Here is a 14,017-nt window from a genome sequence, read left to right as displayed (position 1 = left end):
CCCTGGCGCGAGCACCACACCCTGCTATTGACCAAGAGCCTGCACCATGGTGGTCTCTGGAGACCCTCGCCCCAGCCTGGGAGGCAGCCACACAACAAGGCCCCCCGCAGTGTGGGCTGGAAGACACTGACAGCCTGCGGGGGCAGGAGCGAGGGTACCCAGCATGTTGACATTTGCCAGTTTCCTTGATGTAGAGACTGCTGCCAAGGTCACGTTCAGGCTACCATCATGTCACCTGGTGCAAAAATGCCTGAAACCTTAACAGTTGGCTGTCAGGAGCTACATTTAACCATCCGCGCTGTCATGAGCCTGCTGGGAGCCTGCACAAGCCGGCTCTGCACCCTCTGCGGGGCTCACGCAGGTTCAGCTCCTGCAGCCCTTCCGGGGCCACAGCTGTGGATTCACAGGTCCCTCAGCTCCATGGCACTGCAAGGTCTGGGGGAGGGGGAGGCTGGGGGTTTGGGCCGCAGAGTTGCCGACGACAGAATCCACACTTGCTGACTGAAGCACGAAGAGCTTTACTGAGGGCTCACAGAAGGGCCGAGAGACAACAGAAACAGACACCGGCACAGGCTGGGCCAGCAGCATGGCCCGCTCACACCTGCCTCTCCAGGTTACACAGTTCAGGATCCAAGTCCCGTGCAAATGCATCTGACTGGCGAACAGAAATCCCATCAAGAACAGCTGCAGGGAGACTGGGGTCATGGTTTTCAGCTCCTGGCCACTGCGGTCCAGGAAGGCCAGCCAGACCAGGCCTAAGCCAAGCCCCCACATCCCCCATGAGGGGACCTGCCAAGAGCGTCCAGGACTCCGCGCCGCCCTCCGTGCTATGTGCTGTGGGGCCAGCTGCCTCCCAGCCATGGACCACACCTGCTCAGAGTTCCTTAGAAGCCGGGCTCCTTGCCTTGCTGCCTTGGCTCTGGTGACCTCTGCATTTTGCAGACACCCGGGAGGAGCTGCCCAAGACGGCAGCCCCACTCCAGACCCTGTCTGATGGGCCGTGCACATCTGCACATTCCACAGAATGTGACCAGCTGTGGAGCTCAATACAAAATGGCCCTTTGCTGGCCGGGCCCTGCCTTCAGCCTGGACACTTGTCCCCATGTCCTGCCCAGATGATCACTGGGCAGAGCTGGAGATTCCTGGCTGCTTTGGTTATGAAACACATGTCCAGGTTTAGCCCAACCTCATGTGCAGTTTAACACTCTCATCTACCCTCCCTGTAGGCAAGGCTGGGGGCCCCAGGCTCTGTGGCGGGAGGTGGTCCCCAGTTCCCCTCCTGCCGGCAGCCCCTGCAGAGGAGGCCGGGGGTCTCTCAGGGCCAGATTCCACTTCCCCAGGGCCCTTCATGAGAGGAGCCTCCTCACTCACCCACAGCTGCCAGCACAACCCACTCCCCACTGCCTGCCACGCAACCCCCGGCAGGCCCACGCCCCGCACCCATAGCCTCCAGCCAGCTCCTGTGGGGTCTGCGCCGTGAGTGGGCCTGGGAGTCTCCCTGGCCTCAGTGGCCTTCCTGCCCCAGGGGGCCCCACCCCACCAGGGATGGCCCTGTGGATCAGGATGGCTCTGCTGGTGGCTACACCAGCTCTGGGCCCATCCCCCACTGCTGGACCCCACCCCGCACAAGGAAGCCTCTGGGCAGGCATCTGGGGCTCCAAAGCCCAACAGGAAACCAGCAGGGGGAGGGCCCGGCCTGGGCTCCTCTCCTAGGGTTAGGAGTTAGCTTTAGAGTTGGAGTTAGGGCTGGGTTGGGTTAGGTTAGGGGTTAGTATCAGGGTTAGGGTGAGGATTGGGTCAGGGGTTAGCATCAGGGTTAGGGTGAGGGTTGGGTTAGGGGTTAGCATCAGGGTTAGGGTGAGGGTTGGGTTAGGGGTTAGCATCAGGGTTAGGGTGAGAGTTGGGTTAGGGGTTAGCATCAGGGTTAGGGTGAGGGTTGGGTTAGGGGTTAGCATCAGGGTTAGGGTGAGGGTTGGGTTAGGGGTTAGCATCAGGGTTAGGGTGAGTGTTGGGTTAGGGGTTAGCATCAGGGTTAGGATTGGGTCGGGTCAGGGGTTAGCATTAGGGTTAGGGCGAGGATTGGGTTAGGGTGAGGGATGGTTTAGGGGTTAGCATTAGAGTTAGGGTTGGGTTGGGGTTCAGGCTCTGCCTCCCATGAGCCTGAGGTAGGTTCCCGGGGTGAAAGTGGTGAATGGGCGGCATGGGGAAGCTAAGCCCTGCCCATCCAGTCTGGCTGGAAGATTCTGGCTCCCCGGTCGCCCAGGAGTCACAGAATACCCCCAATTTCCTATCCCCTCCCCCTGCCTTGTCTCGCAAGGCCGAGACCTCCACCATGTCCACACTGTGAACTGAGACATTCCCTTTGTCCCCGCCTCACCGCTATCAACACTGGTGGCCTGGCTGGTGTGGGGCTGAGCCCACGGCCTCTGCAGATGTGGGAAACTCTTGCAATCAGTGCAGCATGGAGACAGAGGGGCTGATTTGGCCTGGGCATCCCAACGGGCAGCAGGTCCCAGGGTGCACATGCTCACATCTGGGCTGCAAAGAACTGAGTCACAGGGAGAGGCAGGGCGCTCTGGGGCAGGCAGCGATGTCATCTCAGGGGTGCTCCGCCGCCCCTCCTTCCGCAAGTGTCCATCATGGGCTCCAGGCCCCGCCAGTAAAGAGGTCACAAGATGGGAGAGGAGGGGACGGCAGAGAAAGGAAGTGGAGGGGAGGGCAAGGGAGGGGAGGACATTAGAGGGCAGGAAGGGGAGGGCTGTACCCCGGGAGCGCTGAGGACTTGCAAGCACCCAGGGTGGGAGCTCCAGTGAGCATGAAGGAGCGTTGGGGTCCCACAGTGTTGGGGTCTCTATGGTCTTCCTTAGAGGGGAGGTGCTTTCACCTATGTTGGTGGGGCAGGGGGCACAGTAAGGCCAGGACGGTGGGCAGCTCATGGACCTGACTGAGCTCACAGTGCAAGGGACAGAGCCTCCAGTGTCCTCCTGGTCCTCTCCCCATCTCCTCCTCCCAGCAGGAGGTGGACAGGGGCCCAGCAGACCTTCACCAAGGAGAAGGCCAGACCCTGGGCTGGGGCAGCCCAGCAAATTGGGGCAGGGAGGGACGGGCCTGCCCCTGCCCTGTGCACCTCCTGAAGGGCCACGTCTGGGTGATGTCCAGTGTCTGGGCTGATTCTAGGGTAAGGACAAATGAAGAGTCCCCTGGCAGCAGGGAAAGGGCACCCCAAAATGCGAGATGGGACTGGCCCGCACCCACAGGACACAGGGCTGAGGAGAGGCCCTGCCTTCACCACCCAGGCCTCAGTTCACACTCTCCTTGGGACCTGGGGTCATGCGTGCTGGGCAAACCCACCACAGGCACCCTGGCATGGAGAAGGGGTGGCAGGAGGACGCCAATCACCATGTGACCCTAGGCCTGCTGGCCAGGCCAGCAACAGTTCACCTGCCCTACCTGCATCTATCAGACAGCCAGGGATGGCACCAGTCATTCACCCACACATCCTTATCCTATGCTTTCAGCCACGTGTCCTCTGGAAGGAAATCCCCACGGGCCCAGGGCACTCTGCTGGGTCAGCGCCCACTTCCTCCAAACAGTGGAGCTGGACACCCCGCCACACGCTGGCCCTGCCTGGACGAGGACCACGTGGCCCCACAGAGCACGGGTGCACCCTCGGGGGCTGGCACTCGGTTCTAGCTCTCACTGGAAGGGTGAGTGGCGCTGCCAGTTTCCATGGAGGTCTCTGTCCTCCGAGCATGGCGACACTCAGGCAGCGTGGCGTGAGGGAAGCAGGCGGAGCCTGGGGCTGCCTCCACTCACACACTGGGCCTGGCCCCTCACCCACCCCGCGTCTGCACTGTGGGCAGAGCAAAGCCTACCAAGCACCTCACAACACAGACACCCCCGTGACTCACACTGCACACACTGGGTACATCAGAACCAGTGCACACACCCTGGACAGGCTCTCACCTTCCAAGTCACCTGATACTTTCCAAAGAGAAACCACCCTCAACTTCCAGTCATTTTTAAGCATCTGTTTGGCGAAGCATCTCTACATACCTACACTTCAGTCCACACACAATGTACACTGATCACTCATTTACACCCACCCCAAAAATACTCAAAGTACTTTAAAATATAAACACTCATAAAAAGGACAATAAAAAATAAAATTAGGAATTACTATCATATAGGTGGAGGTAACATCTAACCTGAATGTGAAGTAAGGTTAGTAAATTGAGCACTAAATGATCTCTGAGATTCCTGGCAGCAAAGGTGAAAAGAGAGAGTTCCTGTTGCTGGAGAAAATGAAGCACCCCATTGACTGGCCTTGAAACATCAATCCCCAGTACTCCGGGCCTTGGAAAAAGAGCTGTTTTATATCTTAGTGAGTAGAAAAAGCAAGGCACAGGGCCGGGCGCGGTGGCTCACGCCTGTAATCCCAGCACTTTGGGAGGCTGAGGCGGGCAGATCACTTGAGGCCAACAGTTCGAGACCAGCCTGGCCAACATGGTGAAACCCGGTCTCTACTGAAAATACAAAAATTAGCCAGGCGTGGTGGCTCATGCCTGTAATTCCAGCTACTAGGGAGGCTGAGGCAGCAGAAGTGATTGAGCCTGGGAGGCAAAGGTTGCAGTGAGCTGAGATCGCCCTGGGGCAGGGCCTCCCGCATCAGGCACACCCAGAGGGGCAGGAAGCAGGCGGGCCCCCAGGTATGTGGCTGCTGTCTTCCCCTGGGCAAGCTACCCTGGACTTTTCCCAGGTCTCTCTCCATATTGTTCACCCCATTACTGAACTGAAATTTTGGCACTACGGTTACTCAAAACAAACATTTGAGAATAAAAAAGGGTAGGACAGTTTGTTTGAGCTACACATCCCACTTAGCTCTCTAGAAAAACCTGGTCTCTGTTACTTTGCTCTGGAAACAGGGCTCACGTTCCAATGTACTTCGAACACTGGAACAAGGCTCATGTTTACCTACAATGCACTTTGTAAGTAAACAAGGGCAAGTCAGCTCCTCAGCACAGGACTTATCAGCGCCTTCAGCGGGTGAACCTGCACCCAAGCTCCCTCTGGTGAACCCTCTCGCTTGCAGAGCACCCCCTTAGTCCTCTGAGTGCATATCCACAGCCTGCGGGGCCCCGTGTGGGAGAGGCTGGCATGGTGGAAGGAGGCAGAATGTCACGATGGACAGCCCGGGTTGAAGTTCCACTGGGATAATTTCCTGATGGTATCGTCACGGGCAGTCATTCTGTTCCTCTAAGCTTCAGGTTCCTCATCCGTCACACGGATGTGTGGCAAAACCACCCAGCCTGGAGGTGCTGCTGTGCCTGAGTGCAACAGTGGGGAGCACACATGGCTGTGACACCTGCCTCAGGGAAGAGCAAAAGCAGCATCAGTCACTACCTACTACAAAAGTGACAGCAGCCACTGGCGGGGGTCTGCCGGAACAGGTGCTAGGGCCCCGGGCCGATGGGGTCCTTGGAGGCGGGGGCGCTGGGCAGAGACTTCAGGTACTCCAGGTGCCTCCGGGCATCCTCCTGGTTGTGGCGCACATAGTACACGACGTAGGCGATCACCATGGCGAACCAGCCGAACATGGTGACCAGCATGGCCACATCTGTGGTCCTGTGGGGGACGCTGCAGAGGCTGGCACCCGCATCCAGAGCCTGAACCAGAGGCTTCCCCACAAACTCCTCCTGCACTGAGGTGTGGCAGGCGATCTCGTCCACAGAGTCGGGGTCCAGCTTCAGCTCCCACAGGGCCTCCTGCAGGGCGCACTCGCAGTGCAGGGGGTTGTGGGACAGGCGTATCTTGGCACTGAGTTTGCCCAGGGCGTCCTTGGGGATCCTCTGGATGCGGTTGTAAGACAGGTCCAGCAGCCGCAGGCCCCCGGCCAGGCCCGCGAAGGTGGCGGGGCCAATGGCCTCGATGGCGTTGTGAGACAGATCCAGCTCCCTGAGCCGGTGCAAGTGCTGGAAGGCCCCGTCCGGGAGGTGGGAGATCTTGTTGGCATCGAGCTTCAGGAGTACGGTGTTGGCCGGGATGTCCTCGGGTACCTCCTGAAGGCCCCGCAAGCTGCAGAAGACAGCCACAGCCCCTGCGTGGTCAGGGCACCGGCAAGGCTGCGGGCAGGCGGCGCCCAGGTGCAGGCAGAAGAGGAGGAAGAGACAAGACTCCCGGGTGGAGACCAGCAGGAGCGAGGGGCGAGGTGGGCGCACGGTGCCCATCCTGACCTGACCTGGGGACGGGGACACGCGAGCCTCTGCTCGGGCCTGGGGATGGAGCTGGTTTCCGCAGGCAAGGCCTTATCCAACCAGACATGAAACCGCCATCCTGCCCCGCTGGGAGAAGCAGTGCACTCCACTCTGGCAACTCTGAAAGGGAAGACGCAGGAGGGAGCGGAGAGGGAGGGAGGGTGGTCAGCGCTGCCGGCTGCGGTCACCTGGGAAACGCGTCCACTGGTGGGGAGGGTGTTGAGGGCCCACTGAAGGGTCCGGGGTGGGGAGCACGCCTCCTTAAACAGCTCTGCCTGTAACTTACTTCTGGAGACTCCCAATGCGCCCGGGAGGAGCGTCCCACAAGTGCAGGGAGCTGGCACTGCCAGGGGGCTCCGCGTGGCCCAGTGGGTGGTCACTGCGGCCACCCCTGGCCACCTACAGCACCGCTGGGGACCAAAGGCCGGGCGGCGGGGTGGCGGCGGCTTGGAGCACCCAGCCCCTCCTCAGGGTGGACGCCAGGAGGACGGTGACGGCTGCAGCTTCTCCCGAACCTGGAGCGCGGGTCAAGCTGGGCACGTGGCCGGGCACCAGCGGGCGCTCGCGCGCCAGGGGCTACTCCAGCAGCCAACGCCTGGCTGACTCCGACAACCCCTAAAAACTGTCATAACCCAGCAAGCCCTTCCCTGCCAGCCCTAAAGGAGCCGCGGCTCGCACCGGGCACAGAACCGCGCCTTTTCTTTCAACTGCCTGAAGAAGGAAACCGAGAAAACAGAGAAGCCAAGCCCTGTGCGCGCGGCCCGCGCTGGGCGTGGACGGCGGGGCCGCGCGCGGAGCCGGCCGGGAGAGGCTCGGACCCCCAGGACCTCCAGCCTTTAGACCCTCCGGCCCTAGGACCCCCGGAACCTGGGACCCCCGAGACCCCAGCACTCGCGGCGGGGGGATGGTCATGAGGTGGGTGGGAATCCACGCTCCCAGGGCTGGGCGGGGCCTTTACCTGCGCGGCGGCGGCCGGAGGCTGCTCTGCGCGCCGCTCCCGGGCCTCTCGGAGCCCGCCAGACCCGGCTCCACGCCTGGCACGGCGGCCACCCCGCTGCCCCTGCGCCCGCGCCCGCGACCACTAGCTGGGGAGGCCGCGACTCCGGCCTGCGCGGGCGAGGGGCGGGGTGGGGCGGGGCCTGGAGGGGGCGGGGCAAAAGGCGGAGACAGGCTGTGTCGATTCCCCGCGGGGGCGGGGAAGGGGCGGGGCATGTAAGGAGACCGGAACGGGATTTGTGGTTAGGCGGGGGCGGGGCTTGAGGGCGGGTTCTGCGGCAGGGCGGGGCCTGGAAGAGATGGGGGAGGGGCATGGGAGGGGCCGGTGGTGAGGCTTTAGATGGAGCTGGTACTAAGACCCAGGTCGCAGGGGCTGTGGGCGGGTTGTGGGAGTGATTGTGGCATGCTGGGGGCGTGGTTGTGGGGCTGAGGACGAGGTGGTGGGGGCTGAGGGCGTGGTTATGGGTGGAGGCGGGGTCTGCGCGCCGGGAGGGGCTGTGGGTCCAGCCCCTGCCCCTCACTCTGGGCAAATCCCCTCTTCCCTCTGGCATCAGGACTTCTGGGGCTTGAAGACCCTGGGTCTGCGGGAAGCCCCTGCTGAGCGTCCCTCGCCTACCCCGTGGCCAGTGGGTGAGTAGGGCTAGATCTCCGCCCATCTAGGTCCCCTCCTGCTCCAGCTCCAGCGTCTGACATCCCAAGGAAGGAACGCAGGGTGGGGGCATTTGAGCCGGACCTGAGCCATCCTCATGGTTTTCAAAAAGTAGCCTTATCGTGGTGTAATTGACAGACGGTAAGCCACATATTTTAATTTGGTACGTTTTAACACTCGGATACTCCTGTGAAACCATCACCACAATCAGCATAGTGAACACCCCGGGTTCCCTCTTGGTCATCTCTCCCTGCCCTCCCTCATCCCCAGGCAAGCACTGATCTGCCTTCTGTCACTACTGATTACTTTGCATTTCCTATGATTTGCACAAATGGAATCATATAATATGTACTTTTTGTGTAGCTTCTTTCACTCAGCACAATTATTTTTGAGATTTGCCTGCGTCATTTGGTTTGTCAATGCGTATTTCTTTTACAGCTGCATGGTACTCCAGTGTATGAATGTACCACAGTTTGTGTCCATTCACCTGCTGGTGGGCATTTGGGTTGTTTCTGGTGTTGGCTCTTACAGATAAAGCTGATCCGAACATTGTGCACAAGTCTTTGGATGAATGCTTTTCTTTCTCTTGAATAGATGTCTAGGAGTGGAGTGGCTGGATGCCACGGTAGCCATATGTGAAACTTTTTAAGAAACTGCCAAAGCGATTGTATGGTTTTACATTCCACATCCTCCCCAGCACTTGGTATGGTTGGTCTTTTTAATTTCAAATACTCTAATAGGTGTGTGGTGATAGATGGAACTGTGGTTTTAATTTGCATTTCCCTGTTGGCCAATGAGGTTGAGCATCATTTCATCTGTTTATTCTCCATCTCCTGTAGTAAGCGTTGAGTTCAAATCTTTTACTCACTTTTAATTGGGTTGTTTATTTTCTTATTATTGAGTTTGGGAGTTTGTTGCATATTCTGGATACAAGTCCTTTATCAGATATGTGATCTGTAAATGCTTTCTCCAAGCCTTTGGATTGTGTGTTCATTCTCTTAACAGTTTTTCAAAGAGCAGAATTTTTTAATTTTGAGGAAATCCAATTTATGTTTTTCTTTTATGGATCCTGCTTTTGGTGTCATATATAAGAAATCTTTGCCTCACCCAAAGTCACAAGGGTTTTAGAGTTTTAAAGGTTTGCATTTGGGTCTATTACCTATTTTAAGTTTATTTGGGTTTATAGTATGAGATATGATTCAATGTTTATTTTTTGTGTGTGTGGATAATCAGTTTTTTCCAGACTGTTGAAAAGACTATCCTTTCTCTTGTTTGCTGAGAGTCTTTTTAATCACAAATGAAAGTTGGATTTTGTTTTTTCTGCATCTATTGAGAATCTTTTTGCGTGATGATCTATTAATATGATAGAGTATAATGATTGATTTTAAAGTGTTAAATCAATCTTGTGTTCTTGGGATAAAGCCCACATGGTCATGATGTATTATCATTTTTATATGTGGTTGAATTATTTAATGGATATACAACTGCTGAGTTTATTTTATTCTTGACTGAATGTATGTAGTTTGTATCACTCAAGAAATTGCCCATCGCATATAAGTTGTTGAATTTATTAGCATAAAGTTGTTCATAATATTCCTTTATCCTTTCAACATCTGTGAAGTATGAGGTGACGTCATCTTTCTCATTTCTGATACTGGCAATTTGTGGTTTTTTTTTTAACTGAACAATCAGATAGCAGTTTATCAATTGTATTGATCTTCTCAAAGAAATAGCTTTTTGGTTTTGTTGATGCGCTTTTTTTTCATTGACTTCCACTCTTTATTCTTTCTTTTGCTTGTTTTTTTGTTTGTTTGTTTGTTTTTGTTTTTTTTTTTTTTTTTTTTTGAGACAGAGTCTTGCCTTGTTGCCCAAGCTGGAGTTCAGTGGGGGCAATCTCGGCTCACTGCAAACTCCATCTTCCGGGTTCAAGCGATTCTCCTGCCTCAGCCTCCTGAGTAGCTGGGATTACAGGCATGTGCCACCATGCCCAGCTGATTTTTGTATATTTTTAGTAGAGATGGGGTTTCACCATGTTGACCAGGCTTGTCTCGAACTCCTGACCTCAGGTTATCCACCCACCTCGGCCTCCCAAAGTGCTGGGATTACAGGCATGAACCACTGCACCCAGCCTCTTTTGCTTACATTGGGTTTGACTTTCTCTTCTTTTTTAGGTCTCTTAAGGTGGAAGCTGGGGTCACTGATCTGTATAAGCATTCAGTACTATAAATTTCCCTCTAAGTCCAGCTTTAACTGCATCCCAGAAATTTTGATATGTTGTATTTTTGTTTTCATTAAGTTGAAAATAATTTATAATTTTCCCTTTGATTTCCTTTTTGACCCATGAGTTTAGAGCTATGCTATTTCACTTCCACATATCTGTGCATTTTCCAGAGCTCTTTCTGCTGTTGATCATTACTTTAAAGCCATTGTTGTCAGAAGACATATTCTATGTTTCGGATCCTTTTAAATTTATTGAGACTCTTTCATGGCCCCGATTATGGTTGGCGGTTGTTGCATGCGCACTTGAATTTGTGTTCTGTTGCTCCACGAGGTGTCCTATAAATGGCAATGACTGTGTTATTTGAGTAGCCCATATTATCATCCACTTTCTGTCTACTTGCTCTGCTAATTATTGAGAGACCAGCCTGGGCAACAAAGTGAGACACCGTCTCTACAAAAAATCAAAAACTCACCCATGCATGGCAGCACATGCCTGCAATCCTAGCTACTTGGGAGGCTGAGGCAGGAGGATTTCTTGAGCCCAGGAAGTCAAGGCTGCAGTGAGCCATGATTGTGCCATTGCATTTGAGCCTGGGTGGCAGAGCAAGACCCTGTCTCAAACAAACAAATTCTTGATAGCAGTGTTGAAACCTCTGACTGTAATTGCAGATTTGTCTGTAATTTTTCCTTGCAGCTCTATCAGCTTTTGCTTCATGTGTTTTGAGACCCTGTGCTCACATTGTGTATGCTCCTGACTGGTTGACCCGTGTGTCATCATGAAATGACCCTCTTTATCCCTAGACTCTGACTTGAAATCGACTCCTGCTTTCCTTTGATTAGTTTAGCATGGGATATCTTCTTTTATCTTGTTACTTTTTACCTAGTGTGTCTTATACTTAAATTAGCTTCATTGGAGATTTGTGTAGGATCAAAGTATCTGCTCTGACATATTTATTAACCTAAAAAAGTAATAACAGCTTTTCAGTGCAGAAACCACCTTATCTATGTGACAAAGCTCAGGCCATCAGTGGCAAGGTAGATTGGCATCACGTACCCTTGATACAACAACCTGAGAAGGACATCACTTCTGCGATATTCCTGCCAAAAATGCATCTCCGCATTCCGATCGTGAGAACATCCTGGGCACACCCAAACTGAGAGACACCATACAAAGTGACTGGTCAGTGCACTCAAAGGCAAAAAGCTCATGGAAGGCAAGAGAAGACGGGAGAAGTGACAGCTAAAAGCAGCGTGGAATCCTGGAAGGGACAAAGAACACGAGCAGAGAAACTGTAGAAGCTGAGTGAGGGCAGCGGTCCAGCTCGCGCTGTTTTGCCGGGGTGATTCTGGCTTTGATGACCTTGTTTTGAGGTGACGAGCGCTCTGGCCGGGCCCGGTCTGTGCTGATTCTTCCCTGGCTGCTCCACACAGCCCTGTTCCTCTGTCCTTTCTTCCAGCCTCAGGTTTTCCTTAGGATTCCGTGTGTGCTCCCCGCCTGGCCCCTCCACAGTGACTCTGCTGTCAGTGGCTGCCCCAGGGTGGAGAGTGACCTACCTCCAGCTTCTCCTGTCCCGGCCTCTCCTGTGCCAGCCGGTCAGGCACACTGTAAGATCCCCACAGCGGGGTGCCCACACCCTCACCCGGACCCTACACCGTCACCATCACACCTTCTCGTGTGTCATAAACCCCACAACACATTGTTATGATTTTTGCTTTAAATCAATTATCTTTTAAAGGGATTAAAATAATGTGAGCTGTGAAGTTGGTACGTTAAAAGTGGAAGAGATGCCACAGCCAAACCCAAACGTTACGGTATATTTTCAGTGAATTCATGCAGTTGCCACCGAACACTGCAGTGTAGACAGGAATGAATCCGCAGACATTACCAAGAATGAAGGAGGCCAGGCATGCAAAGGACACCTGGCCAGGTTCCGACTGGGGACGTTCAAGAGCAGAGGAGACTCGTGGGGGGTGAGGAGGTCAGAAGCATGGGGACAACAATGCAGGGGCTCCAGGGCTCTGGGGGCTGGAGATGACTGGGTGCTGGTTGTTGACATAAGTAACCCATCAGCTGCTCACGCCTAAGAGGTGTGTGCATGACTAAGTGGGGGTGATGCCACCATCAAGACAAGGCAGATGTGCGGCGTGCTCGCCGGTCACAGACTCTTCCCGGTGTTCACAGTGTATGCACTGATTGACCGATTGTTGAGTCAGGGGCACTTGCCTGAAGACACGTGGTGAGTGCCTCCTTTGGGTCCCCCGGGTTCTGCGTGTGTGGCCTGCCTCATTTGGTGAAGACGTCAGCCCTCTCCAAGGGCCCTGCACACAGCCTGGGCCACTGCCTGCTCCAGACCACAGCCTGTGCTCTCAAAAACACCAGAAGCCTCCTCCTGCCTCCCTGGTCTGAGCGCTGTGGCCTCCCTCATGGCTGTGATTGAGTTCAGGGCTGAGCATCTCACTCCCTTATCTGCCCAGGGTCCAGCCTTGTGGCCTGGGGGTAAAATGCAGCTGCTCCAGCTGGTTAATCACTCTCCCAGCCGCGAGGGCATCTGGCCAGGAGAGGTCTGAGTGCGTCTCGCTGGGGACTGGCGTGGAGGAGCTGCACTTGCAGCATCCACGGGGCTGGGATGCCATCAGGCAAATGAATAAAACATCTTGGGTGAAGGAGCCGGGGTTGCCCGCCCCACACTCAGAGAGACAGAGCGGCCTCGGATGAGCCCTGCCCCACTGCCACGGCCAGCCACTGGGTGCAGGCTGACCACCCTGCTGCCCTCCGGGGCCCTCTGCTGCCCCGCCTCCACACTCGTCCCTCCTGACCCAGCCCCTGCCCCTCACTCAGCGTGGGGACCCTCAGACAGAGCCCCCGGCCATCTCACAGGCAGGGCAGGGGCAGCACCGTGGTGAGGGCCAGGGCTGCCAAGAGGAGTCCACGAGGGCTGGGCTGGAGCAGCCACACTCTCCAGGGCTTCCGCCCTCATGAATTGCCTTTCAGCCAATTGGTCCTCAGTGGCTTTGGCCAGACCGAGCCTTCCCCTAAGCTCCCTGAATTCCTGGATTTCTCTGTCAATCTTGAAAATCTGGACCGGTTATGTTCCCTCCTGGGCCAGCGAGCACGGTCTGTGCAGCCAGGCCATCCTTCCCCAAAGTCCCCCTAGCCACCTGAGCCACCTCCTTACCCCTGGCTCCGAGCCTGTCCCATTTCCCGGGGTCCTCCCTTGGATTCTGGAACCCCCCCTTGTTGTGGGCTCTCCTGCACTCCACACCCACCCCGATCTCTGGCTTTCCCTTGCTCTGAGTCGTCTAAGTTTTGTCGTTTTTGTTGATATCTTCCAAGAACGGGTTTTTGAATATATTTATCACACCAGTTCTTTATTTTTTCCTATTTCATTAAAATCTGACATTGTCTTCATCTTCACCTCTGGATTTATTTTGTAGCTATTTTTTTAGCCTCTTGAGTCAGAAACTTAGACAATCTATTTCAGTCTTTTTATTTTCAAACAAGTACATTTAAGGTTATGAATGTTCCTTTGAAAGCCCTCCAGCCACGCCAGAGAGAGGCACCCACTGGGTGGCATGCACCCTCTCATTCTCTCAGAGAGACGCGCCTGCTGGGTGGCACACACCCTCTCGTTCTCTCTCATGTCTCATTTCTCCCCCACTGGACCTGCAGGGCGTCCCAGCTGGAGGCAATGTGAGGGGGGTTCTGGGGGAAGCTGCTTCAGCCCCTCTGGCTCTCCGGAGAGAATCCCTGCTTTGTTAGGGAGGACAGCATGCCCAGCTCAAAGTCCTCACTTCCTTCCCCCAAATCCCTGTGGCTGAGTCGCAGGACAGCCTCCACTCTCCCGGTGGCCCTGCCCTCCCCATGATCACCCAGCCTGGGAAACAGAAGGAGGTGAGG

At 55.3% G+C, this 14,017-nt stretch overlaps 1 protein-coding gene and 1 long non-coding RNA gene across 2 annotated transcripts; one reads left to right on the top strand and one right to left on the bottom strand.

Annotated features, from left to right (window-relative positions):
* Nucleotides 1–498: 498 nt before the first annotated feature.
* Nucleotides 499–7,355, bottom strand: LRRC3 (leucine rich repeat containing 3). The gene is made up of 2 exons (XM_034947915.3): nt 7,213–7,355; nt 499–6,374 (listed from the first exon to the last, which is right to left on the bottom strand). Exon 2 carries the CDS (start codon nt 6,225–6,227, stop codon nt 5,454–5,456), a length of 774 nt encoding a protein of 257 aa, XP_034803806.2. The 5' UTR covers nt 6,228–6,374; nt 7,213–7,355; the 3' UTR covers nt 499–5,453.
* Nucleotides 6,406–13,528, top strand: LOC103787001 (uncharacterized). Its single transcript, XR_008622451.2, has 2 exons — nt 6,406–7,169; nt 7,805–13,528. It is a non-coding gene; the product is annotated as an uncharacterized LOC103787001 (long non-coding RNA).
* Nucleotides 13,529–14,017: the final 489 nt, after the last annotated feature.

Source organism: Pan paniscus, chromosome 22, assembly GCF_029289425.2.
Source record: "Pan paniscus chromosome 22, NHGRI_mPanPan1-v2.0_pri, whole genome shotgun sequence".
NCBI lineage: Eukaryota > Metazoa > Chordata > Mammalia > Primates > Hominidae > Pan > Pan paniscus.
This window is presented reverse-complemented; position numbering and strand designations above follow the sequence as displayed.